This window comes from Artemia franciscana, unplaced genomic scaffold, assembly GCF_032884065.1.
Source record: "Artemia franciscana unplaced genomic scaffold, ASM3288406v1 PGA_scaffold_73, whole genome shotgun sequence".
Classification (NCBI taxonomy): domain Eukaryota; kingdom Metazoa; phylum Arthropoda; class Branchiopoda; order Anostraca; family Artemiidae; genus Artemia; species Artemia franciscana.
Window position 1 is genome coordinate 569,865 of NW_027062708.1, and position 25,089 is coordinate 594,953.

Here is a 25,089-nt window from a genome sequence, read left to right on the forward strand (position 1 = left end):
CAGCAGTAATTTTCAAGTTAGGTAACTGTGCTTTAAGCTAGGTACAAATTTTCGGAACTTAAGCCGTATTTTTTCCATTTGTCAATATTATTTTTTAAATTATTAAAATCACTTTATGAGAAATCCCATAGATATTCTACTCTTTCTAAAGGCAAGAGTCATTAGGCAACTCATGCTGACAACCTCCTAGGGTAAGACCACAGTAAATATATTGATTTTGACATAGGCTAATTTAGCTAGGAAGGAAGTGAAATTGGTGGGTTTTTATGCTCCACATGCAGGGCTGCTCCTAGAGCTGGTGGTGATGAACCCAGAATAAATTACAGTGTTTCCTCCCAGCTTAAACAAAAAAAGCATGCACCCCATCATCTTCCCCTTCCATAGTGCCTCCCCCCTCAGCACCCAGGGCAGCTTGCCCTGGCTACCCCCCTTTGAACTGGCCTGCTTACACAAATTTAGCAATTGCTTCTGATGTGAATTCCAGTATAAGCCTAGAGAAAGAAACATGTTACAAAAACGATTCATACTTCAAAGACTAATAAGCAGAATAATTGTAGCCTAGGGTAAAAAAAAAAATCAAAATGATATAAAACCAAAACCCTCACACCTTGTTACAAAAGAAAAATTGTATATACCAATGAATAGCTAAAATCTAAGCTATGCATCAATATGGTTATTAGGCTATTAAAATTATTTAAGATCAAACACTTTGAATTGTTAGTTTATTGACTCACCTTTTAGGACATATTTTTGAAATACCAATTGTATTTTTTGAGATAGTGTCTCAGTTTTATTCACATATTGACAGAAAGCTTATTTTCTTCTGATTCTAAAAATATAATTTTTGTTGCTTGATACTTATTCTATTAATCATAAATATTAAACAAATAATTTTCTTTTTAATTGCCTATCAAAACTTAAACCACATTTTTAATTTATGCTGACAATATATTGGTGAAAATTTTACCAAGAAGGTAAGGATTTTGTTACTACTCTCTTATGACATCGTGCTGTGGTAAAATAAGGATGGTCCAAAAACCCATCTCTTTTTTTCCGGAATGTCAAAGAAAAGTGGTCTAACTCTAAAAGAGGTCTTTTACTGTACAAGGACCTTTTTTTTAAAATAACAATCATCCTATTTTCATGTCTAATATCCTTTCAATGTTTCTGTTTTATTCACATAGGCTATTAACAGACAGCTGATTTTTTCTTATTCTAAAAATGTAACTTATTTCTTGATGTTTATTCTATAAGTCACAAATATTAAATAAATTTTTCTTATTAATTACTTATCAAAACAAAGACCACATTTTTACTTTATGCTGATGCATTGTCAGTGAAAATTTCACCAAGAATGTGGGCTCTTGTTACTCCCCTCCCATTAAATCATGCTGTAGTAAAATAGGGGTGTGCAAAAACTCATCTCTATTTTTCCAGAAAGCCAGAGAAAAGTGGCATTTCCCAAAAAGAGGTCTTTTATCCTAGCTAAGACATTTTTCTGGCAGCCCAACTATACCTTACCCCCAGCCCCTTTTCATGTGGAAATATATATTCCAAATTATATATTTTCAATGCATTCTGCCATCCATCACTTGTATTTCCATTTCTTTTTTTGTCACCATTAATTCAATTTACAGTTACCCAGACATATTAGGATAATAGACAAAAAATTCATAATTTTGGCTATATGTTTGCACATTAGGGGAGTTGGAAGCAAAGTATGGTAGGGCTGCATCAATAAGGCTGCACTCAAACAATAATGGAAATCACAATTTTAATGCATCATCTTATTCTTTTTTTCTTCTTTTTCTCTTGGTGCTTACAGGGCATTGAAACAAGATAGAAAACTATTGAAGGCCTTGTTTAAAAGCTGTTTGTTTTGAACAGATTTTTTAACTTCATGTCATAATCTAATAAATATAGACAAGTTAATAAGTTAACTTTTAGGGCACCACTAATTGCTCAAAATGAAATTTTTGAATACAGTAATGTATACACATTCATCCTAGTTAAATTTTACTATGGGCTGTTTTGAGCCTCTTTAAGTGCTAAAAAAAGAATTTGCCTCAGAAGCAATTATTATATTAGGAAAGAACATAAAAAAGGCATCAACTGACATACTCCCTTGTTTCCTAGCTACTCTGTGCCAAGTTGAATAGGTAGCCTACTTTCAAAACCTTTATGTTCAACTGGTAGACCATGATCAAAGTGCTGACATTTCCTGTTTGGCAGCTTTCATTGTTTGCAACTAGTAAAAAGCTGCCAATCTTTATTTACAAAAAAATCAAAGCAAATACAGTCCAATAGTAGATAATGTTTTTTGCTAGCAGTTTTTAGTGCTAAATTCACATTATTAAGGCTAGTACTCTAATTAAAAATTTCCAATTTATTGTCATTTAATGATCAATAACTTCAAGAAATGAATTGTATATTTGAAAACCTTACAAAATCATGGCTGAGACCTGTTATTAATGCTGGTATTAGGAATTGATTCTTAAATTAATTGCTAAATCAATTTGTCCATTCTGACTATGGAAGTGTTGTCAATTTTTAACTAACTTTAGCCAGCTTTGCTTTCCATTGTTTTTTTTTTTTTTGGGCAACTTGCACTTATTTCCTGTTCAGACATGGCTTATAATGGATAGGGCCCTATAATATTGGATTATTTACAGGCTGGAAAGCAAAGCCAATCTGATATTGACATTTAAAGCTGGCATTGCTTATCAGCTTGAGAATAGTCCTTTTAATGTTACAAGGATTGAACTAATCCTAAGCATAAGTTGAGTAACAAGCAAAATAAAAAGAAAGACAACAAAGAAGCAAGAAAAAGAAATGTAAGAATAAGAAAGACATTGTTAAGTCCTAAACTAAAGTGTGTCTAGCCTACCAAAAAAGATTCGACACAGAAATAATAAAACATGAACAGGCTAGCTCTTTTCACAATTCCTCAAGTGCCTTTGTTGTTTATATTAATGTTTATGAAGAAGTAGAATTTACTTTGCTCCAAATCCAACAATAAGGAATTTCCCAAGTGGGCCTAACCCTTGGGTTAATACATGCTAGAGTTTACAGGAAAAAAACATTTTTAATTAGGATAGTCTAGATGACACATTTAACTAGCAGGAAAAGAAATACAAAAGTGACCTGCTTTGAAAATAACTGGCAAAATGTATAAAAATTCCAGCAAGGTTAGGCCTACCTGGTTTTATAGAAAATGACATTCAATCCACTTTTCCTGGTGAGCTTCTGTATTGGCTATTGCTAGCCAACAGAATTATCATGAAAAACTGAATATTAATCAATGCTCTGAATAGTTATCAATTCAAATACTCTTTCAAATATTAGGTATTTGACCTTTTGTCAGTCATTTGCCAGTGTATCAGGCTCTATATTACTAGTATTTTACATATCATTTTATGTGCATATTGCTGCTACTACTTCTAATACTATTAATTAATTTATTTATTTATTTATTAATACCAAATATGGTAAGCTTTCAAGCTTGTCGCAATAAATATAATAAATAGAAGTTATGACAACATAATACACAACATAATACAACTGAAAACATTGTACACACATATAAATCAATGAAAGTAACGACTACAACAAACACTGACAAATAATACTATAAATTATTTAAAAATGATTTACTTTGAAAATTTGTTTCTGCTAGTCTTGTTTTGAATTTATTTATGTCGCCTGTTAGAAATGTTTTAGGTGGAAGGTCATTAATGCAACTGCTACTGCTAAAATTCTGTTACCACTTCTTCTAAGCCTAGGATGTTGGTATAAATCATAACCGACTAGACACATGAGGTTTCAAAAGAGCATATCAGCAATATCTCAGGAAGCTCTTATGGTATTAAATACTAACATTCAGGATATGATGAAGGTGATGTTGAAATAAATCAAAATAAGCTATGTGCATGCAGGTTATCAAAAGGGTGCATCAGCACTATCTTAGGAACAGCTTAGAGCATTAAGTTGAAAGTTTTAGGGAATGTTTAGGAGGGGGGGCAGGATGGGCTAACCAAAAGGCATAATCTGCCTGCTGCTATTGATACTTCTAAGTCTAGGGTTATAAGGTTGGAACTTTCAGGGAATGATGAGATGTTGAACTAAATCAAAAACACTATGTGTATACAGGTTGTCATAAACACATGTCAAATATAGCTTAGGGTATCAAACTGAAATCTCGCAGCCAGTTCAGTGGGATCTTCAACTAACCAAAAGACACCATGTGTATGCTACTAATACTCCTGCTACTGCTTCTAGGGCAATGGGTATTAATGTGAAACCTCCAGATAATGTTTAGGGGCATGTTGAACTAAATCAAAGCACACTATGTAAATGCAAGTTGTCAAAAAAAAGAAAATGCATCAGCAGTATCTCAGGTACTGTTAAGGGTGTTAAGTTGAAATTTCCAGGTCATGTTGAGAGTGATAGTCCAGGACTTTTAGCTCAAAAAAGGGTCGAACCCGGACAAAATTGCAATATACACGAAAATGGTACCAAAATGACCAGAAAAAAATTCTGTACAACATACTGAAAGTCCCCATAAATCCGAGTGGGGCGAGTACCCGAAAAACAGGGGAAAAGGGGAAATGCGGGGGAAAATAGGGAAAATGCCGAACATGCCCAGAAAATAGTTTAAAGTGAGTTTTCTGGGGTTTTCACATACGCTGATTACGAAATTGACATCTAAAATTCAGTATAGAAAAAGAGTACTACGGAAAACGGGGGAACAGGGGAAAGAGGGGAGAAAAGAGAAGAATACAGGGTAGGGGTAGAAAGCGGTTTGGAAGATATTTTCTGGGGTATTCCTATCTGGTGATTATGAAATTGAGATATAAAATGATATACAAAAATCGATTAACATAAAACGGGGAAATGGGGGGGGGAGGGGAAAAAGGAAAATATACAGGGTAGGGATAGAAAGCATGTGGAAATGTGTTTTCTAGGGTTTTTCTATCTGCTGATTATAAAATTGACATCTAAAACAAAGTTCGAGAACAAATACAGGAGATCTATAGAGGTTCGGCTACCCCATAGGTTCGGAAAAGGCAAAAAAAAATTCGAGAAAGAAATACGGAAAAATACTGAAATTACATTATTCCGTATTCCTCGCCGTTATCGACAAGCGCGTGGGTTCGTCAACATAATCCTGTTCTAATTCGACATCCAGTAAGAGAAGCAAGGTAGACTAGTCACCGCGGAGTTCCAGTGCCGACGACAAAACCTATCCTGACGGAATTACATCTAGCGGATCCAATAGTCCCCAGTCTGTGTGGATGCTTACACATGTGACATGGTAGCAGGATAAATCAAGGTACGACGAGATTTTTTTTTAAGTCAAGCATAATTTTGAGTATCGGCAACTCTTCTTTCAGTACTAAGCCAAGTTTAATTCATTATTTTCCCTGGGTGCCCGAATTAATGGTTATTAGTTGCGTTTTGTCAAGATTAAGCAAGAGCGACATCTAGTTTTTCAGCTTGTTTTCAGAGACGGTCTTTCGAGATGGTGTGCCATTTGGAAGGTTCAGAATTCATTTAGAGAGTTACGTTCGCCGTGCGAATGGTGCTGATGAAAGATAAAGCTCTTTGGAAACCCTGCTGCTGTATCAGAAGTGGAAAATTTTCATGTCATGGAGAGGTGAGATTCAAGGTATCTGTCCTATTTTTACCGAAACTAAGCTGCTCTTCTCTTTCAGTGCAAGATGAGTGGCTCCAACAGACTCTGCATTCTTTGTCAGCAGGACATATCAAGCAATGATGACACATCCGTTGTTCTGACTGCGAAAGGAGCACTATCGGTGAGCACAGCAAGCAAAGACAGAGGCGACCAGATTGCTGCAGAACCAGGTCAGATTGTTCATAAAGCATGCCGAAAAGATTATTGCCGCCAAATTACCATTTATTCCTTGAAACGGACAAGTGAAGAACCTATCCCTAACGAGACTCTGAGAAAACTGAGATCTCAAGATTTCTTTAACGTGCAGGTCTGTTGCATTTTTTGCAACTATGAAGTGGGGTTCAAGAAGTCGATAAGAAAGCGCTGGTCCAACAACGAAAGATGCTACGCACAACCGACAGTGTAAGGGAAGCCAGCATCAAGTGATCGATTTCAGTTTAGGGATGAAGCTCCAGAAAAAGAAGGAAGAGTTTTTGAGCAACTCTCAGAACAAACAGCGAATTATAAGCTACATCGGGGAAAAACTCAGAGCCAAAGGATTTGAAGTCGTCCATGTGAAGGACGATGCTGACTATCTAATCGTGAAGACTGCAGTAACGAAAGCAGAAAACTCTGAAACAATAGTTCTTGGCAACGACACTGACCTTCTGATTCTACTCTTGTATCACATCCTGCCTAATGCAAAAACACTTTACTTCGAATCGTCAACGAACGCAAAAGAAGCGATAACACGGTTCTGGTGCCTCAACGAAGTGCAAAAAAAATGGGAGAAGTATCCAGGCTGCTTCTGGTAGGGCACGCACTCTTGGGATGTGACACGACCTCACGAGTTTTCGGACTTGGAAAGCAAGCTGTGCTACCTCTTTTGAAGAAGAGCGAAGTGTTCAGAAAAAAATGCAAAGTGTTTCTGGATGAATCATCGTCCAAAGATGAAATTGTGAAAGCGGGTGAATATCTTCTCCTCATCTTGTATAAAGCACGACCAAACGAAGATCTCACTAAGCTGCGACATCGAATTTTCTTGGAAAAAGTTTCTTCGTCTAATACTACGGCGTTTGTTAAGCCTGAAAGGCTTCCGCCAACCGAAGCTGCAGCTTCATTCCACTCCCAGCGAGTGCGCCTCCATGTATCCCGTTGGAAAGGGGAACCAGCTGACCTCGACCCGGCTGACTGGGGTTGGGTCCTCAGAGACCATAAATACTCACCTGTGATGACCCATTTGTTGCCCGCACCTCAGACTCTTTTGAGTGTCGTGAGATACAACTGTAAGACAGGCTGCGAGAACTCGCGATGCAGCTGCAAGAAAAATGGATTAGCGTGTACGTTCGCGTGCGGAGAATGTCAGGGTATCAACTGTTTGAACAGGGACAACGAGATTGTCGAAGACGAGGAGCTCGACTAGTGATATCAATGCTGTGTTTTTCAAGTCAACTATACTGCCTTCGAAAGTGCAAATTTTACATATAATAGCCATTTTATATATAACTGCCAAGCGGTTGTTTTCTTTATGTTTAGTAATCCAAATGGTTGTAAGAAATGTCTGTGATTCAAGAAAGTACAAGTTTGATACTTAAGCGAGTTATTTTGTCCATAGGCCTACTTATTAGCCATTAGCAGCTGGCTCAGGACTCATTCCTCCCTTCCCCTTTTCCGTTGTTTCCTCCAGTTTTGTTCGGTTTTCATGGTTCTCGTTTTCTTTCCTTCATTTTAGGGGTCAGTTTCGTGATCAGCAGATAGAAAAACCCCAGAAAACACATTTCCACATGCTTTCTACCCCTACCCTGTATATTTCCCTTTTCCCCTCCCCCCCCCCCATTTCCCGTTTTATGTTAATCGATTTTTTTATATCATTTTATTTCTCAATTTCGTAATCACCAGATAGGAATACCCCAGAAAATATCTTTCAAACCGCTTTCTACCCCTACCCTGTATTCTTCTCTTTTCTCCCCTCTTTCCCCTGTTCCCCCGTTTTCCGTAGTACTCTTTTTCTATACTGAATTTTAGATGTCAATTTCGTAATCAGCGTATGTGAAAACCCCAGAAAACTCACTTTAAACTATTTTCTGGGCATGTTCGGCATTTTTCCCATTTTCCCCCGCATTTCCCCCTTTTCCCCTGTTTTTCGGGTACTTGCCCCACTCGGATTTATGGGGACTTTTAGTATGTTGTACAGAATTTTTTTCTGATCATTTTGGTACCATTTTCGTTTATATTGCAATTTTGTCCGGGTCAAACCCTAAAAGTCCTGGACTATGATGTTTAACTAACCAAAAGACACTCTTTGTATATTACTAATACCACCACCATTACTACTTCTATTCCTGTGACTACCACTACTATTTTTACAACTGCAACTGCTTATGACTGCGACTGGGACTACTTGTGGCTGCAATTATGAATACTTCTGGTACTGCTACCACTCCTGCTATTACAAGCAGGTTCTCAAAAGAGCATATCAGCAATATCTCAGCAATAGCTTGGTGTATTAAGTTGAAACTTTCAAGATATGTTATCATGCAACTGTGACTGCAACTGCTTGTGATTACAGTTCTTGTGCCTGTGACTATGAATACTTGCAAATGCAGCTAATTGTGACAAACTGCAATGTTGACTAATTGTGATTATACATCTTGCTTTTGTGACCACTCACGACTGAGTCTGCTTGCAACTCCACCTACGTGCGACTTTGGCTGTAAGTACTTGCAACTGTAACTATTTATGAATCTGACTACTTTGCAACTGCAGCCACCAGTAGCTGAGATTATTTGCAGCAATTTGCAATTGTGACTACTTGTTACTATGACTACTTGTGCATGTGAATGCAATTGTTGGTGACTGTAACTGCAACTAGCTAGCAAGCCTATGACTACTTGTAATTCTGACTGCAACAACTTGCAATTGTGACTGTGGCTAATAGCAACTGCAAGTATTTGTGACTATGACTACTTGTCTTTGCAACTGCAACTATTTGTGACTGCAAGTACTTAAGACTGTGACAACTTGTGACTACAAACATTTGAAGCTAAGTCTGTGACTACTTGTGACTGTGACTGCAACTACTTGGGACTACAATTGCTTGCAGCTACTTTAGACTGTAATTGCTACTGTTATTACTGTGATTGCTTTGATTACTGGTGCTTCTACACTACAAATGCTGTTTTTACAGCTGCTGGACTAAATCAAAAGAGTGTCAGTGCATTCAGGTTGTCAAAGTAACACATAGAAGAAATATTTCAGTAACAGAATAGGATATTAATTTGAAACTTTCAAAGGATGGCTAAGAATATTACTTTGGAACTTTCAGGGCATGTTATTGGGGAAATCTAACTAAATCAAAATATAACACAAGCATCAAAGGCCGCAAAGGGCATATCTGTAGTATCTAAGAAACTGCTAAGCTTATTAAGTTGAAACTTCTAGGGCATGTTGAGAGTGATGTTGAACTAAATCAAAAGAAGCTGTGTGCATCCAAGCTGTCAAAGTTTTGTATCTGCAATATCTCAGGAATGGCTAATAACATTAACTGAAAACCTTGGGAAGGTCAACAGGCTGGTCTGCAATTCTCAGGAACTTTGAAGGGTATTAAATTTAGATTTTCATGGCATAATGGGGGGAATTTGAACTAAATTAAAAGACACTTTGTGCATTCAAGGTTATCAAGTGTGTTTTTCTGTGATATCTCAGAAAAACCTTGGGGGATTAAGTTGAAAGTTTTAGTGTATGTTGAGGGGTGGGGTTGATTAACATTTGTCTGTATTCAGGGCTGTAACATGATAGTTCCCAGAATGGCTTTGATGCTGAAGAAGACCAAAGATAATTTAGATTTTCAATCCATTTATTTGAATAATATTGTATATGTCCCATCCACCCAAAGTGCTGTAGTTCAACTAATATGCTAATTTGTTACAAAAATTTGATCCAATATATAAATAGTAAGTCAAAACCTTGATTTTGATGAGAAAAGCCGTTTTTTTTTAAAGTATAGCTTTTAGTATCCAATAAAATAAAATAAAACTATTTCAACTGAAAACTAACAGACAATAATTCTAAAAAAACAGTTTCAACAAAAGAAGTTTTTCGAAGAAAAGTAAAGATCTGCATTAAACCTAAGACGAGAGAAATAAATTCAAATCGTAATTCAAATTTAAGGGGGACATTAATCACTATCAATAAATAATTGAAACCCAAACGAAGACAAATCACAATCAGTTTAGACTTAAAGTAAACAGAAACCACAGCAAACAGAAGTAGGGCTAATGCCCCATATGCCTTGCAAAGACATTGCACTTCATATGTCCTGCAAAAACCAGAACAATATTTGCACTTCACTGAGAATAAAATATATTTTGAAGATTTTCTTTATTTTGTACCATTAATAAATATAAAATTGTTGAGAATTTGGGAATTATCAACGTTTTTACAAGGCAAAGGGAGTGTTAGCCCTACTCGTGTTTGCTTTAGTTTCTGTTTCTTTTAAGTTAAGCTTGATTTTTTTTGTAGGTCTGGGTTTCACTTATTTACTGATAATGATTTATGTTCTTTTTGCAGTTTAATTATTATTTGATTTTATTTCCGCTGGTCTTGGTTCAATGTAACTACTTTTCTTTGAAAAACTTCTTTTGTGGAAAAAAATTTTTGAGACCAATTACTTGAAAGTATTGGAATTGACATACTTGCTATTGAATAAAAGCTTTAGCAGTTTTTCCCAAAGTATGGGGCCATGAACTAACATTTGATTGTAGAAAATTGTGCCACATCACAGAAACTAATTGCAAAAAAAAACACAACGAAGAAATCATTTTACGTATCGGTTAGACAATAAAAATTGTTACAAAGCGTGTGTTTGTACTCCTTAGTATAGCTTTATTGTCTATGCCCATGTTTTGTGATGCTAATGGTGCTGTATATCGATAGTGATATTAATCATAAAATTTTTCATGGGGTAAAATGTATTTTCAAAGTCTGGGGTGGGGAATTTTTCATATCAATTTTTATAATAAAATACAAAAAGAAAATTTTTCAGGGGAAATGTTTCAAATAAGGCATTTTTCAAAATCTATGGTTGGGGGCACATAACCTCTCCTGCCCCGCCCCAATTGCCACCACCGGTTAAGATTATGGTTTTTAGGTTTGCCAATGATCTAGTCAATGGTCGCAGTATTGATTAGATTCAGTGCTAAATAGAGCACATCTGATAAACTTAAACAAATATTGGAAGAATATAGTAGGTTTGTACACTGAATAAAGTCTGTTTCTCTTTTACCAAATTATGCAAGGAAATTGGGATTGAGCATAAATACCTCTATTTGCATCGTAATTCACAGAGGCATTCCAAAGAAAGCATTTAAAAGTTTTTTACGTTTAACCACCATCTAAAAAAGATGCCGTTTATCTAGTCAAGGATGGATTCCACTTTTTCAAGTAGTTAACAAGAATAGTTTGTTTTTTTTTGTGCAGCATTGCTGTATTCAATAAATTGGATTTATATCTGCATGGCTTTAGTTTAAAAAAAATTCTATGGATTGGAACAATGTTTGATTTCCACTCCTAAAATCCATCCTATTATTTATATTCTAAGATAAATCAACAATTAAAAACAACCATTCCGACTCTGGTTCATAGTTTTTAAATATTAAATAATGGTACTTTATGTGAGATAGGCCTGTAAAGAGGGCCGTTAATGGAGAGCACATGGGCAACTACTCGCCCTGAAAGCCACCACTCATATTTTTATAATGTTTGAAAGTATATTATACTTCTTTTATATATTTTTTTCAAGTCTGTTTCCCTCCAAAAAATTCTTACTCAGCCAAAAGTTTTTGTGCCCTTTTCTTGTGCTCCTGGGTATATCTATTTACAATTTACTCTAAGCAGGCCTAAGAAGTGATAAAATTTAGCTAAAGTTCGTCCTCCTAATGACACAAGTTGCATATGTGACAAACTACTAGAAATTTCCAGTTTCAAAATAGAAGAATGCAGCAAAACCTTTATTTTAGTTAATTTTTGTTTTTCTCTCTATTTATGCAGTTTGTATTTAGATGTATTGATTGTATTGTTTTAAATCGGTTGAACTAATAAGTAAATTCAGCTATATAGCTCATAATACCCATTTAGAAATAACCCTCGTAGTATGTATAAATTTCAGCTTGTAACTATGGTTGTAGAAAAAAAAGGAAAAAAAGAGGCAAATGACATATACCGAAATATAACTAATATTTTTACAGTTACACTCTCTTTTTAGGATCTTGCGCGTAGCTACTGTTTAGCTATTATAGTTACTACCACATAGTTCCTACGTGTAATAATAAGAAGGAATATTGTTACTTAAGCATGACTGTAACTGGGCAATCAGATGATGAATGGGGTTATGACCTGTATCCAGGAAGAAAAGGCGAGACTTACAAGCCTTCACTATTTCAAAAGCTTTGGTTAGGTGAAGGAAGAGATATGTTTGACCATATTAGATGTGAATCAAATGTTGTTTCCTGTATGAAGGATAGTAAGCGATTATTTATTTTTTTTATTGTTTAGTATTGAATCATTAACTTGAAAAATTGATTAGGTTTTTAAAAAGTGTAGAAAATAACAAAAGATATTAAATTTTGGTCTAGATTATGTTGTATGAAGCCACTTGTGGGAAACTTCTGAAGCTTGTGTGATCACAATAATTTTATGCTGTAGAGATTTGCCGTATTTGACTCTCCTTTTTGCATGGTTGTTACTTAATATTATTTTGAAATAGAAAATAGATTGCTGAGAAATATGCTTGGAATACAGAAGTAAATGCTAACGAGCTTAATTATACCAAAATTAGGCGGAAAACTGGAATAAGCTGTGCGTTATTTGACAAAATTGTTAGAATTGATAAATATAAAATGTTTCATTTTTTTTCTTTTTTTTGAAATTTCGACTAGACTCCTGAGCAACTTGCTCAAGAACTTTTGAAGCTGAAATTTCGCATGGGTAATAGTGAAACACGTTTTTATTTAGATTTATAAATATTCTCACACTTAAATTGAAAACAACATTAGTGTTACTGTAATTGTGAAAGAAATAAGATGTATTGGCTTCCTCGGCAAGAGTAAGAGAATAACATCGTACTTCAAGTGGTTTTTGTGCCACTTTCTCATTAAAAACAAGAGAATCAATCTTTGTCAAATTGATAGAAGTACGTTCTAAGACCACAGTGGCTTTTCAGACGTTCGGCAAAACGAAGAATACAAAGGAAAAAAAAGTATAAATAGCTAAAAAAAAAAAATAAAACGAGGGTCATTCTTAGCCAGTGAAAAAAGAAACGAAAGGCAAAGCAGATATTTCGGCCCAAGTGTTCATTAGAGGCAAAAAAGGGGGAGGGAAAAAAGGTATAAAAAGGAAAAAAGGCTAAAAACAAAGCTATTCTGAAACAGAGAAATGACTAAGATATGGGTCATCTCTCTGTTTCGGTTTAATTTACTTCAAAAGCCTAGTTTTTGTTTTATACTTTTTTTGTTCCCTTTTTTGAGCAGTGAAGACAGCTTGGTGGAGGTCACTGCTGAAATATTTGCTTTGTTGGGCTTTTTTTCAGTTATTATATCCACTTGCTGAGAATCATCTTCGTTTTGGTTTCTTAATTATTTTTACATTATTTTTTGTTGAACGTCAAATTTTCACTGTTTGTTGTGAATGGTGCAACACAAAACAACCTCCAAAATATGTTTGAGGAATTTACTACAAAATGCAATGTCTTGTATTTTTCCTTTTCTTTTTCCGAAAGACATATGTATGCTATGTGTCACAGTTATGAAAAACCATCCAATCTTTAAATAACTTGAAACTGAATTTATGGTATTCGAAACTGACTTGTATGATTTAATGGATTAGTAGCTAGATTCTTTATTTGATTTGTAACGCCTTTTAGACTATAAAAATAAGTGGAATCCGGACCCCATGGCCCTGCAACTATTTTGACCGAAATTCTTGCACAATGCTAGCTATATCAAAATGTAACAATGCTCGCTTTTCTTCCAAATTGTGAACCATTTGCTTAGAATAAGGCTGCAAGCTACTGACTAGTGAAACCATGGTTTTGCATTGTTTATTGCATAAAACATTTTTGCGATATAAAATCTTGTGTTTTTGTAGATAAGGGGGTTAAAACCCCTGTACTACAACCCCTATACATATTGAATTTAAGTTGTGTATTTTTTGTCAAGATACACTGTTTTCAAGTGTATTTTTCTCCATTTTTTGAAATTTCCATATGTGCGTCTCGTGTACTTTGCATTTCTTCATATATTTTACTAAACTGTAAGTGGAACTATGTTTGGTGGCCACCAAAGACATAATTTTGACTTTTAGATAAATGTAGTTTGTTTTGCACACGCATAGGAAAATTTACAACTTCCGTATAAATGATATTGTGATCCAATTTCTTGCACAATTTGGAATTCTTGTCTCTGGGACTTTGCATAACTTTCTCCTTCTGGAGGCATATTTCAGTGTGTCATCTCTTGTCGTTTACAAACTATTTTAACGTAACTATTGAACTGCAGGTCCGCTAGTCAGAACAATGATGGCTGCCTTGAAGAGTTCAGGGTGGTAAGTTGTTTTCATAGTATTTATAATTTTATAAGGTATAATAAGTTTTTAGTATAATAATCTTCTTTGAAGAACTATGTTTGGTGGCCACCAAAGACATAATTTTGACTTTTAGATAAATGTAGTTTGTTTTGCACACGCATAGGAAAATTTACAACTTCCGTATAAATGATATTGTGATCCAATTTCTTGCACAATTTGGAATTCTTGTCTCTGGGACTTTGCATAACTTTCTCCTTCTGGAGGCATATTTCAGTGTGTCATCTCTTGTCGTTTACAAACTATTTTAACGTAACTATTGAACTGCAGGTCCGCTAGTCAGAACAATGATGGCTGCCTTGAAGAGTTCAGGGTGGTAAGTTGTTTTCATAGTATTTATAATTTTATAAGGTATAATAAGTTTTTAGTATAATAATCTTCTTTGAAGAGACGAATCTGTCAGATATACCTACCATTTTTGGACTACGTAGTAGGTCTACGTTCAACAAAGGTTGAGAGAGAGGGCTTTGAACCTCTGACACCACTTGGAGGTCTTCCAATAATACGAGCAAAAAAACTTGTATGAAACTTAACTTCGTCTTTAATGAATAAAGAAAAAAAAGTCTTCAAGATATCTAAGTCTGTGCTTTGCAATACGTATCCAGGTTGTGAAAGGAAGTGTCGCTGTGGGTCTCTGATCCAATGCAGTAACTGGGTGAGGGTTCTTTTCTCGTCTGTTTCAATATATTGCCTGTGCATCTTCATCTTTCTGACATTTTCAAAGAAAGAATTCTCAAAAAGTACTTGTTTTTAGAAGGTGATTGACTATTTCTACAAAAAAAAGAATAGTAAACAACTGAACCGAGAAATTATATAGGAAAATGTTACACAATTGTTTTAGTTGAAGAAACATATTGAACGGAAAAAAAACTTTTCGTATTGACGCAACAATTTTAATGATGATTGACCTCTGCATGGTTATCAGCACCAAGGATAAATAACTAAACATTGTGATAAAATTACGTTTTTATGGCACTTAGTATTAACCAAGTGACATATATCAATCGCAAATTCTGTTGGTCTGTCGGTCTGTCTGTCCTGGTTTTGCTACTTATGCACTTCCAGGTAAGCTAGGACGATGAAATTTGGCAGGCGTATCAGGGACCGGACCATATTAAATTAGAAATAGTCGTTTTCGTGATTTGATCATCTGGGGGAGGGCGGGATTGGGGGGAGGGTCAATTCTGAAAAATTAGAAAAAAATGAAGTATTTTTAACTTACGAATAGGTGATGGGATCTTAATGAAATTTTATGTTTGGAAGGATATCGTGTCTCAGAGCTGTTATTTTTAATCCTGGCGGGATCCGGTGACATTGGGGGGCCGGGAGTTGGAGAGGGAAACCTAAAATCTTTGAAAACGCTTAGAGTGGAGGGATCGGGACGAAATTTTGTGGTAAAAATAATCATAAATCCTAAATACGTGATTGAAATAACCAGAACGGATCCGCTCTCTTTGGAGGAGTTCGGGGAGGAGGGTTAATTCTGAAAAATCAAAAAAAAATGAGGTATTTTTAACTTACGAAGGAGTGATCGGATCTTAAGGAAATTTGATATTTAGAAGGATATCGTGTCTCAGAGCTCTTATTTTAAACCCCGACCGGATCCGGTGAAGGGGAAGTTGGGGGGGGGGCGGAACCTAAAATCTTGAACAACACTTAGAATGGGATGAAACTTGGTGGGAAAATAGGCAAAAGTCCTAGATACGGTAACCGGATTGAGATAACCGGAACTGATCTGCTTTCTTTGGGGGAGTTGGGGGGATTTTAAAAAATTAGAAAAAATGAGGTATTTTTGACCTACGAAAGAGTAATCGTATTTTACAGAAATTTCATATTTAGAAAGACCTCGAAACTCAGATCTCTCTTTTTAAATCCCGACCGGATCCAGTGTCATTAGGGGGGGGGGGTCTTGGAAAACCTTTAAAGCGGAGAGATCAGGATGAAACTTGGTGGAAAGAATAAGCACAAGTCCAAGATAGGTGACTGACATAACCGGACCGGATACGCTCTCTTTGGTGGAGTTGGGGGGGGGGGGCAATTCGGAAAAATTAGAAAACATGAGGTATTTGTAACTTACGAACGGGTGGTCAGATCTTAATGAAATGTGATATCTAGAAGAATCTTGTGCTTTAGAACTCTTATTTAAATCTCGACCAGATCCGGTGACATTGAATGGAGTTGGAGGGGGAAACCGAAATTCTTGGAAAACGTGAAAATCGAGGTATCTTAAGAATGAGTGATCGGATCTTAATGAAACTTGATATATAGAAGAATCTTATGTCTCAGATGCTCTATTTTCAATTCGAATCAGATCCGGGGACATAGAGGGTTGGAGGGGGGAAACAGAAATCTTGGAAACCCGGAAATCTTGGAAAACCCTTAGAGTGGAGAGATCGGGATGAAACTTGATGGGAAGAACAAGCACAAGTTATAGATACGAGATTGACATAATTGGTACGGATCCGTTCTCTTTGAGGGAGCTGGGGGTTGTTAATTTGGGAAAATCAGAAAAATTGAGTTATTTTTAACTTAAGAACGGGTGACCAGATCTTAAAGAAATTTGATATTTAGAAGGAACTCATGTCTCAGATCTCTTTTTTCAAATCCCGACCAGACCTTTTGACGTTGGGGGGAGTTGGAGGGGGAAACGGGAAATCTGGGATAACGCTTATAAATGTCGTAGATACGTGGTTGACGGACTAGATCCGCTCTCTTTGGTGCAGTTAGGTGGTGGGGTTCAGTGCTTTGGCGAGTTTGGTGCTTCTGGACGTGCTAGGACGATGAAAATCTGTAGGCGTGTCAGGGAGATGCACAAATTTACTTGATAAAGTCGTTTTCCCCGATTCGATCATCTGGGGGGCTGATGGGAGAGGAAAAATTAGAAAAATTGAGGTATTTTTAACTTACGAGTGGGTAATCTTAATGAATTTTGATATTTAGAAGGATTTCGTGATTCAGAGCTCTTATTTGAATAATCTTATTTAAATCTCGACCGGCATTAAGCCTCTGATTTTCCTTTTAAAGCAACCTATTGTTTCGTAGAATTTTGCTAAATCTCATACCATATGAGCTCTTGGCTCTTTCGACCTCGTCACAAGTGCCATATAAGCTCTTAGTTCTTCTTATTATTGAATGTTAGTTTGAAAATAGCTAATATAAAATGTTAGAATAAAATGTTAATATGTTAAAATAAGGTTAATATGTTAATATTAATGTTAATATTTTAATTAATAATGTTCTTTAATAATAAAAAAATATTATTTATTTATTATTATTATTATTTTTATTATTATTTTTATAATTTTATATTATAATTTTATTACAATTTTACAATTTTATATTTTACATTTATTTTTTATTTTTTTTTTTTTATTTTATTATTATTTTATTTTATTTATATTTATTTATTTATAATTTTACATTTATTATTATTATTATTATTATTATTATAATTAATTTATTATTATATTATTATTAAAAAATGTTATTATAAAAAAATGTTATTTAATGATTAATAATTTTATTAATCAATAATTAATAATTAATCAATAACTAATTAATAATAATAATAATTAATTAATTAATAATTAACAATTGTCAATTAATAATGTTAATATGTTAATTAATATTAATGTTAATAATGTTAATATGTTAATATAACATAAATGTTAATATGTTAAACTGTGTAATAATGTTAAAATAAAATGTTAAAATAAAATAAATGTAAAATAAAATGTTAGTTGAAAATAGCTAATAAAGTCAAAGAGCAAAAATATAAAATTAGCTGTTGAAACGCTGTGTGAGACTTTGAACAATTCAGCATAGGTACCAAGTATTTTTACACTTGGACATGTGGTCAGCTGATGATCCCCTCTTTACTCAGTATGGTGCTTTGAATTATTTGTTTTCTAGGGGGGGGGGGTGCATCTGATGGTAGCGTACGGAGTAACAAAAATTTACTTCAAGCAGTGGTGTTTTTTCTTGAAAATGTGAAGCCTCGTCTTGATTGACATTATTCACCCTACCAGCAGCATTTTTTGACGGCCGGCTGGGATTAGATAGGCAATATATTTTGACAGCCATCGGAAATTTCGAAGGCTATGATTGGCTCTCCAGTCGTAGCTGGTGCTGCTGCTGACAGGGTGACTGATGTCGGTCAAGACAAGGCTTAAAAGGGAAAGGCATTTTTATCTACATTAGGTAGCATTAAAATCTACGGTATGTAGCGTTTTTATTTCGTATGTTTTTAGTGAAGATGCCCCTCCAATCGCTACCCTTGCCGCAAACGACAAAGGATACTAATAACTGAGTAATGCAACGAAAAGAAGGCAGAAAAGAAACAGTTCTAAGGAGAAAAAGAAATAGAAAATTTTGTTGTTTGTGAAATCTTTGCTATATTTTGATAGCCTTACTTACAGACCTCCATGGAAAAAGGCTACTAAATCATATGTGTGTCGAACAATGAATGTTGCTGTTTTTATGGCACTTGGTATCTATCAAGTGACATATAGCGATCACAAATTCTGTCGGTCTGTCTGTCCCGGTTTGCTACTTTAGGCACTTCCAGGTAAGCTAGAACGATGAAATTTGTCAGGCGTATTCCCGTTTTCCCGTTTCGATCATCTGGGGGGGATGTGGGGGGACGGCTAAATCAGAAAAATTAGAAAAAATGAGGTATTTTTAACTTACGAACGGGCGATTGGATCTTAATGAAATTTGATGTTTGGAAGGATATCGTGTCTCAAAGCTCTTATTATAAATCCTGACCGGATCCAGTGACATTGCGGGGAGTTGGGGGGAGGGACCTAAAATCTTGGAAAACGCTTAGAGTGGAGGGATCAGGATGAAACTTGGTGAGAAAAATGATCACAAGTCCTAGATACGTGATTGACATAACCGGAACGGATCCACTCTCTTTGGGGGAGTTAGGTGGGGGAGGGCTAATTCTGAAAAATTAGAAAAAATGAGGTATTTTTAACTTACGAAGGAGCGATCGGATCTTAATGAAATTTGATGTTTGGAAGGATATCGGGTTTCAGAGCTCTTATTTTAAATTCCGAACAGATCCGGTGACATTTGGGGGAGTTGGGGGGACCTAAAATTTTGGAAAACGCTTGGAGTGGAGAGATCGGCATGAAACTTGGTGTAAAAATAAGCAAAACTCCTAGATACGTGATTGACATAACCGGAACGGATCCGCTCTCTTTGGGGAGTTCGGGGGGGGGGGGTTGATTCTAAAAAATTAAAAAATGATGTATTTTTAACTTACGAAGCAGTGATCCGATCTTAATGAAATTTCATATTTAGAAGGACCTCATAACTTTGATTTTTTATTTTAAATCCCAACCGAATCCAGTGACATTGGGGGGGGGGGGGGTCGGAAATCTTGGAAAACGCTGAAAGCGGAGAGATCAGGATGAAACTTGGTGGGAAGAATAAGTACAAGTCCAAGATATGTGACGGAAGTAGCCGGACCGGATCCGCTCTCTTTGGTGGATTTGGGGGGGGGGGGTAATTCGGAAAAATTAGAAAAAATGAGGTATTTGTAACTTACGAACAGGTAATGAGATCTTAATGAAATTTGATCTTTAGAAGGATTTTGTGCTTTAGAAGTCTCATTGTAAATCCCGACCAGATTTGGTGACATTGAGGGGAGCTGAAGGGGGAAACTAGAAATCTTGGAATCCGGAAATCTTAGAAAACGATTTGAGTGGAGAGATCTGGATGAAACTTGATGGGAAGAATAAGCACAAGTTATAGATATGTGATTGGCATAATTGGAACAGATCCGTTCTCTTTAGGGGAACTGGGGGTTGTTAAATATTAAAATTCATTAAGATCCGATCACCCACTCGTAAGTTAAAAATACCTCAATTTTTCTAGTTTTTCCTCTCCCTTCAGCCCCCCAGATGGACAACAGAAATCTTAGAAACTGGAAATCTTGGAAAACCCTTAGAGTGGAGAGATCAGGATGAAACTTGATGGAAAGAATAAGCACAAGTTATAGATACGAGATTGACATAATTGGTCAATTATCAGCTCCCTCTTTGAGGGAGATGGGGATGGCTAATTTGGAAAATCAGAAAAATTGAGGTATCTTTAACTTAAGAACGGGTGACTGGATCTTAATGAAATTTGATATTTAGAAGGAACTCATGTCTCAAAGCTCTTATTTCAAGTTCCGGCCAGATCTTTTGACATTGGGGGGAGTTGGAGGGGAAAACCGGAAATCTTGGAAAACGTCCATAAATATCGTAGATACGTGATTGACGTAACCGTACTGGATCCGCTCTCTTTGGGGGAGTTAAGGGGTGGGGTTCAGTGCTTTGGCGAGTTTTGTGCTTCTTGACGTTCTAGGACGATGAAAATTGGTTGGCGTGTCAGGGAGCTGCACAAATTGACTTGATAAAGTCGTTTTCCCGGTTTGACCATCTGGGGGGCTGAAGGGAGAGGAAAAATTAGACAAATTGAGGTATTTTTACCTTTCGAGTGGGTGATCGGATCTTAATGATTTTTGATATTAGAAGGACCTCGTGACTCATAGCTCTTATTTTAAATCTCGACCGGCATTAAGCTTCTGATTTTCTTTTTAAAACAATCTATTGTTTCTTAGAATTTTGCCAGAGCTCATACCATATGAGCTCGTGGCTTTTCCGACCTTGTCACAAGTGCCATATGAGCTCTTAGCTTTTTTTTTTTTTTTTTTTTTTTTTTTTTTTTTTTTTTTTTTGCTATCAGAAGTTGAAATAAGAATAGTAATTAACCCATGGTATTATTCGTGGCAAGGATTGAACATTTCAGCAGTTAATTGACTTAGAATAGAGGCATATTTGAATTAGAAATCCCTCAATTTTTGTTTGAATCAAGTTTCAGACTTTCGATATTTTTGTATAAAATCGGCAATTTAAATAAAAAAAAGAAGAAAAAAGAAGAAAAACGAAATCTCAACCCTTTGCCTTGAAAGAGACTATGCTGACCTTGGATAGTAGAAGACAATAAACCTCTCCAAATGATAAAAATGATAATAGCAAAGGAACTAATGAATGATCACTTAATAATGTATCAAAAGAAAGCAGAAAGTAATCAGCACTAATAACAACAAAAATCACGTACAACTTAAAAAAAATGTTGATCTAAAAAAAAAAATTTTAGGTTGAAATTGGGAACACTTTGGATGCTGTAATTGAAGATATACTTTTTTTTTAACTTTCAGAATTCAAAATCAAAATAGCAATCAGACTAATCAGCTCATTTTATGCATTTTTATACTGGGATAGAGGTGCTCCTTGAATTGGAGCTTATTTCTCGTCTAAGTTTCATACTTTCAGTATTTTTAACCTCAACTGACAAATTTCAATACATTTTAAAATAAACTTAAGCACCATTCGTAACACTTTATTCATTCTATTAAGTATACCAAAACAAAGAAGTGAGAGCTCATAAAAAACATAGGGCTTTGACCTTGTTTTGACAATATTTAGAAGCAGACTTATCAACCTCTTGCCTGGATTCTGCCGAAAAACTGACACATGTCCTGATGTTGGATCAACTTTAAAGGAGCCACGTTGTATTCAAGGCATGGATCAGAGTTTAAAACATCTAAGGACTGGACTTCGACACGTCGCAGAAATCAAGTCAATCAAGGATTGTCCTGATTTGGTATATTTTATTGGTGTCGATGCGATTAGTTGTCTTCGGGGTACTGCTTCGGAAAATTTAAGCATAACACAACAACACAACACTATAGATATTTAATGTAAAATTTTAGATATGATAGATAAGATAAGATTTACTAACCAACAAAAAACACTCATAAAACCTTAAATACCCCTCCTCCCCCCAAGGCTCTATGACCGGGAAGGCAGGGAGGAAGACAAAATCATATAATTTTACCATGATGATCAATGTGATGAATCCTTTACTGAGTTGCTTAATCTTTTTAGTGTCAAATAATGTTTTGGCTTATTCCTTTTGTAAAATATTTTGATTTAAGCTCCACCACCTAAAATTTTTTTTGTTGGTACTATTTAGTTTGCCCATTTTGTATTGTCTTTTAGTTTAATCTATGCAGCACTTATATATGCTTTGCATTTTGAACTGATGTGCATTTGCATATTTTTTTTTCGAATAAGAGGTCTAATTGAATTAGTTCCATATTTTAGTCCCATTGATGTCAGAAGACATATTTCCTGTGAATCCTGTGAAAAAATTGTTACCGGAGGATATGATCAACAACACAACCAAGTAAGTATTTTTTCCTGCAACTAAATCGTTGGTTGGTCAGCGTTTTACTTTGATGGTTAGTCAGATATAGCCAAGGCTTATCCAGGGGGGGGGGGTAATCCCTTCCCCCCAATTTTTTTTTCTGAGTCATAAAATCGCAAACAAATTGATATAAGCAAATTTTTAAGGTGTTATTAAAAGTTTTTTGTACCCCCTCCCCCTCTCTCCATCAGTGTTTTATGCTGATTAGTCATATTTCCACTTACACTACCAACATCGATATGATGGTTCCTTTACTGAGTTGTATTATATGTTTTTATACAGAAAAGAAATGTACTTGATTTCTCCCAAAAGAAGTGACTAAAAAGCATTTTAAATAAAAACAGACACCAACAGAAGTTTTTAATTGAATATGAGAGCGTTTCTGTACCTTCTTCCCAATCTTTTGAGGAAAATTCATGAGGATTTTTTCTTCTGTACTTTCTCTTTCTTTTTTTTTGTAAAATTAATTTAGAAAATTTGGCCACAAAAGAGGTTTTTTCAAAAACAGTAAAAAAAAAACTTTATTAAACCAAAAATGAGCAAAAATAAAATCAAGTAATCTACCAAGCGTAGAACTACCCAAGTCAGCATCGATAAATAAATGAAACTCAAAACGAACAGAAATCAAAATAAATAACCGAGTCAAACTCAGAACGAGCAAAAATTAACATAAGCAGGGCTCAGAGCCCCCTATGCCCTCCCATGATCAGAACATAATTTGCCCTTTACTGAAGAAAAATAAATTTTAAGTGTTTTCACTTTTGTAACTCTAGTAAATCAAATATTATTAACATTTTAAGGAACAAATATCAGCATATGCATATTAAACTGATAACACACATTCATTTGTATTTTTTCAATCAGACACATTTGGTGAAAAGAGGGGTAGTTGTGGGGGGGGGGTTAGTCGATCTCTATCACTGTTGGCTCTTAAAAGGGAACTAGAACTTCCAATTTCAACCAAATGAGCCTTCTCTAAAGTTTATACAACCATCCTTTTCATAACAACCTTTAATGCTCTAGGGGCATAACTTGCAACCCTCGCCGTTAGGCTCCGGTTAGCTGCGCTCTGATCACTTTGACTCTTAAAAAGGGTGCTAGAACTTCTGATTAGCAATCCGATGGCTCCCCTCCAAAGCATATACGACCGCCCTTTCTATAAGAACCTTACATACCCCAAAGGAATAATTTACAATCCTTGCCCTGTGAGCTGTAGGGGGAAGGGTTGGTCTTCCTTACAGACATAAATTCTGGAACCTTCAATTGCGATGAACAAATTTGTTCTCCAAATCTTGATTGGAGGTGTTAAGGGAAATGATGAGGGTGGAGGGAGGGAGGGGCTAGTTGCTGTCAAAACACTTCGACTCTCAAAAATGACGCTATAATTTTCCAATTTCAAATCAACTGAGCCCCATCAAAAGTCTATACGACCGCACCTTCCATAAAAACTATATATGCCCTCATGGTATAGCTTACAACCCTATCCCGAGGGTGTCGGGGGGTTTTGTCAATCTTAGAGTTAAAATTATTAAATGCTTTTTGGACTATTTTGAACAAAATCGCTATCTCATAATTTCAATTAGATGTGTTTGGTGAAGGGAGGTGGTTGCGGGGGGGGGGGGGGGGGCTAAGTGCCCTACACTTAGCCCCCCCCTTACGCTTCCATAAAAATCTCTTATGCCCCGCGGTATAACTTACATTCCTCGCCCCCAAATTCTATAAATTCTATATCTTCAAATATATCTCCGTCTTTAGGGAAATGTTGAGCGTGGGGAGGAAAGGGGCTGGTTTTTATCAATTACTTTTGATTCTTAAAAAGGGGCTTATAACTTCCAGTTTCAAATCTAATGATCCCCATCTGAAGTTTATGCGACCACCCATTCTACGAAAAATCTTATATGCCCCCAGGGCATGACATTGTCCCCGGGGCACTGGGGGGTTGTGTCAACTATAGAGCCATTTTTATATGTTCTTTCAACTATTTTGAGAAAAATCGCTATCTCACAACTTTAATCAGATTTGTTCGATGAAGAGGGCTAGCTGGGGGGGGGGGGCTTGCTGCCCTCAATCACTTTTGACTCTGAAAAGGTAGCTAGAACTTCCAATTTCAACCAAATGAGCCTCATTTAATGTTTATAGGTTATAGTTTATGGCTCTAGGGGTTTGTTTCAACCCCAAAAGGCTTGTTATATGATATTTAGACTATTTTGAAAGAAATGGCTATCTCAAAATTTCTGTTAAATGCATTTTCGAACAATAAGACATGTGTTTGGTTTAAGCATCGGCACTGTTTCTGTTTTTGAGAAAAACAGAAACAGAAAAAAAACAGTTAGAAAAAAAACAGAACAGAAACAGAAACAGGTCAAACAAAAACAGGTGACCTGTTTCTGTAATCTGTTCTGTTTTTCAAAAAAACAGAAAACAGCTGTTTTTTCAAAAAAAAAGCCGTTTTAACAGCTGTTTTTCATGTTTTTTCCTTACTTCTTCTATTTCTAATAGGAAAGAAAATATCT

The 25,089-nt window shown here is 35.6% G+C and overlaps 1 protein-coding gene across 4 annotated transcripts in view; it reads left to right on the forward strand.

Annotated features, from left to right (window-relative positions):
• Position 1: 1 nt before the first annotated feature.
• Positions 2 to 25,089, forward strand: part of LOC136042153 (mitochondrial inner membrane protease ATP23 homolog) — a 66,084-nt gene continuing 40,996 nt past the window's right edge. The window contains exons 1-5 of one of the 4 annotated variants that reach the window (XM_065727069.1): positions 19 to 41; positions 9,116 to 9,274; positions 11,937 to 12,194; positions 14,227 to 14,272; positions 22,474 to 22,555. In XM_065727069.1, coding sequence (XP_065583141.1) covers positions 12,026 to 12,194; positions 14,227 to 14,272; positions 22,474 to 22,555 — 297 coding nt within the window. In that variant the 5' untranslated portion in view covers positions 19 to 41; positions 9,116 to 9,274; positions 11,937 to 12,025. Of the gene's footprint in view, positions 192 to 9,115; positions 9,275 to 11,936; positions 12,195 to 14,226; positions 14,273 to 22,473; positions 22,556 to 25,089 lie in introns of all 4 variants that reach the window. The other 3 variants (XM_065727068.1, XM_065727071.1, XM_065727070.1) reach the window with 3 other exon arrangements.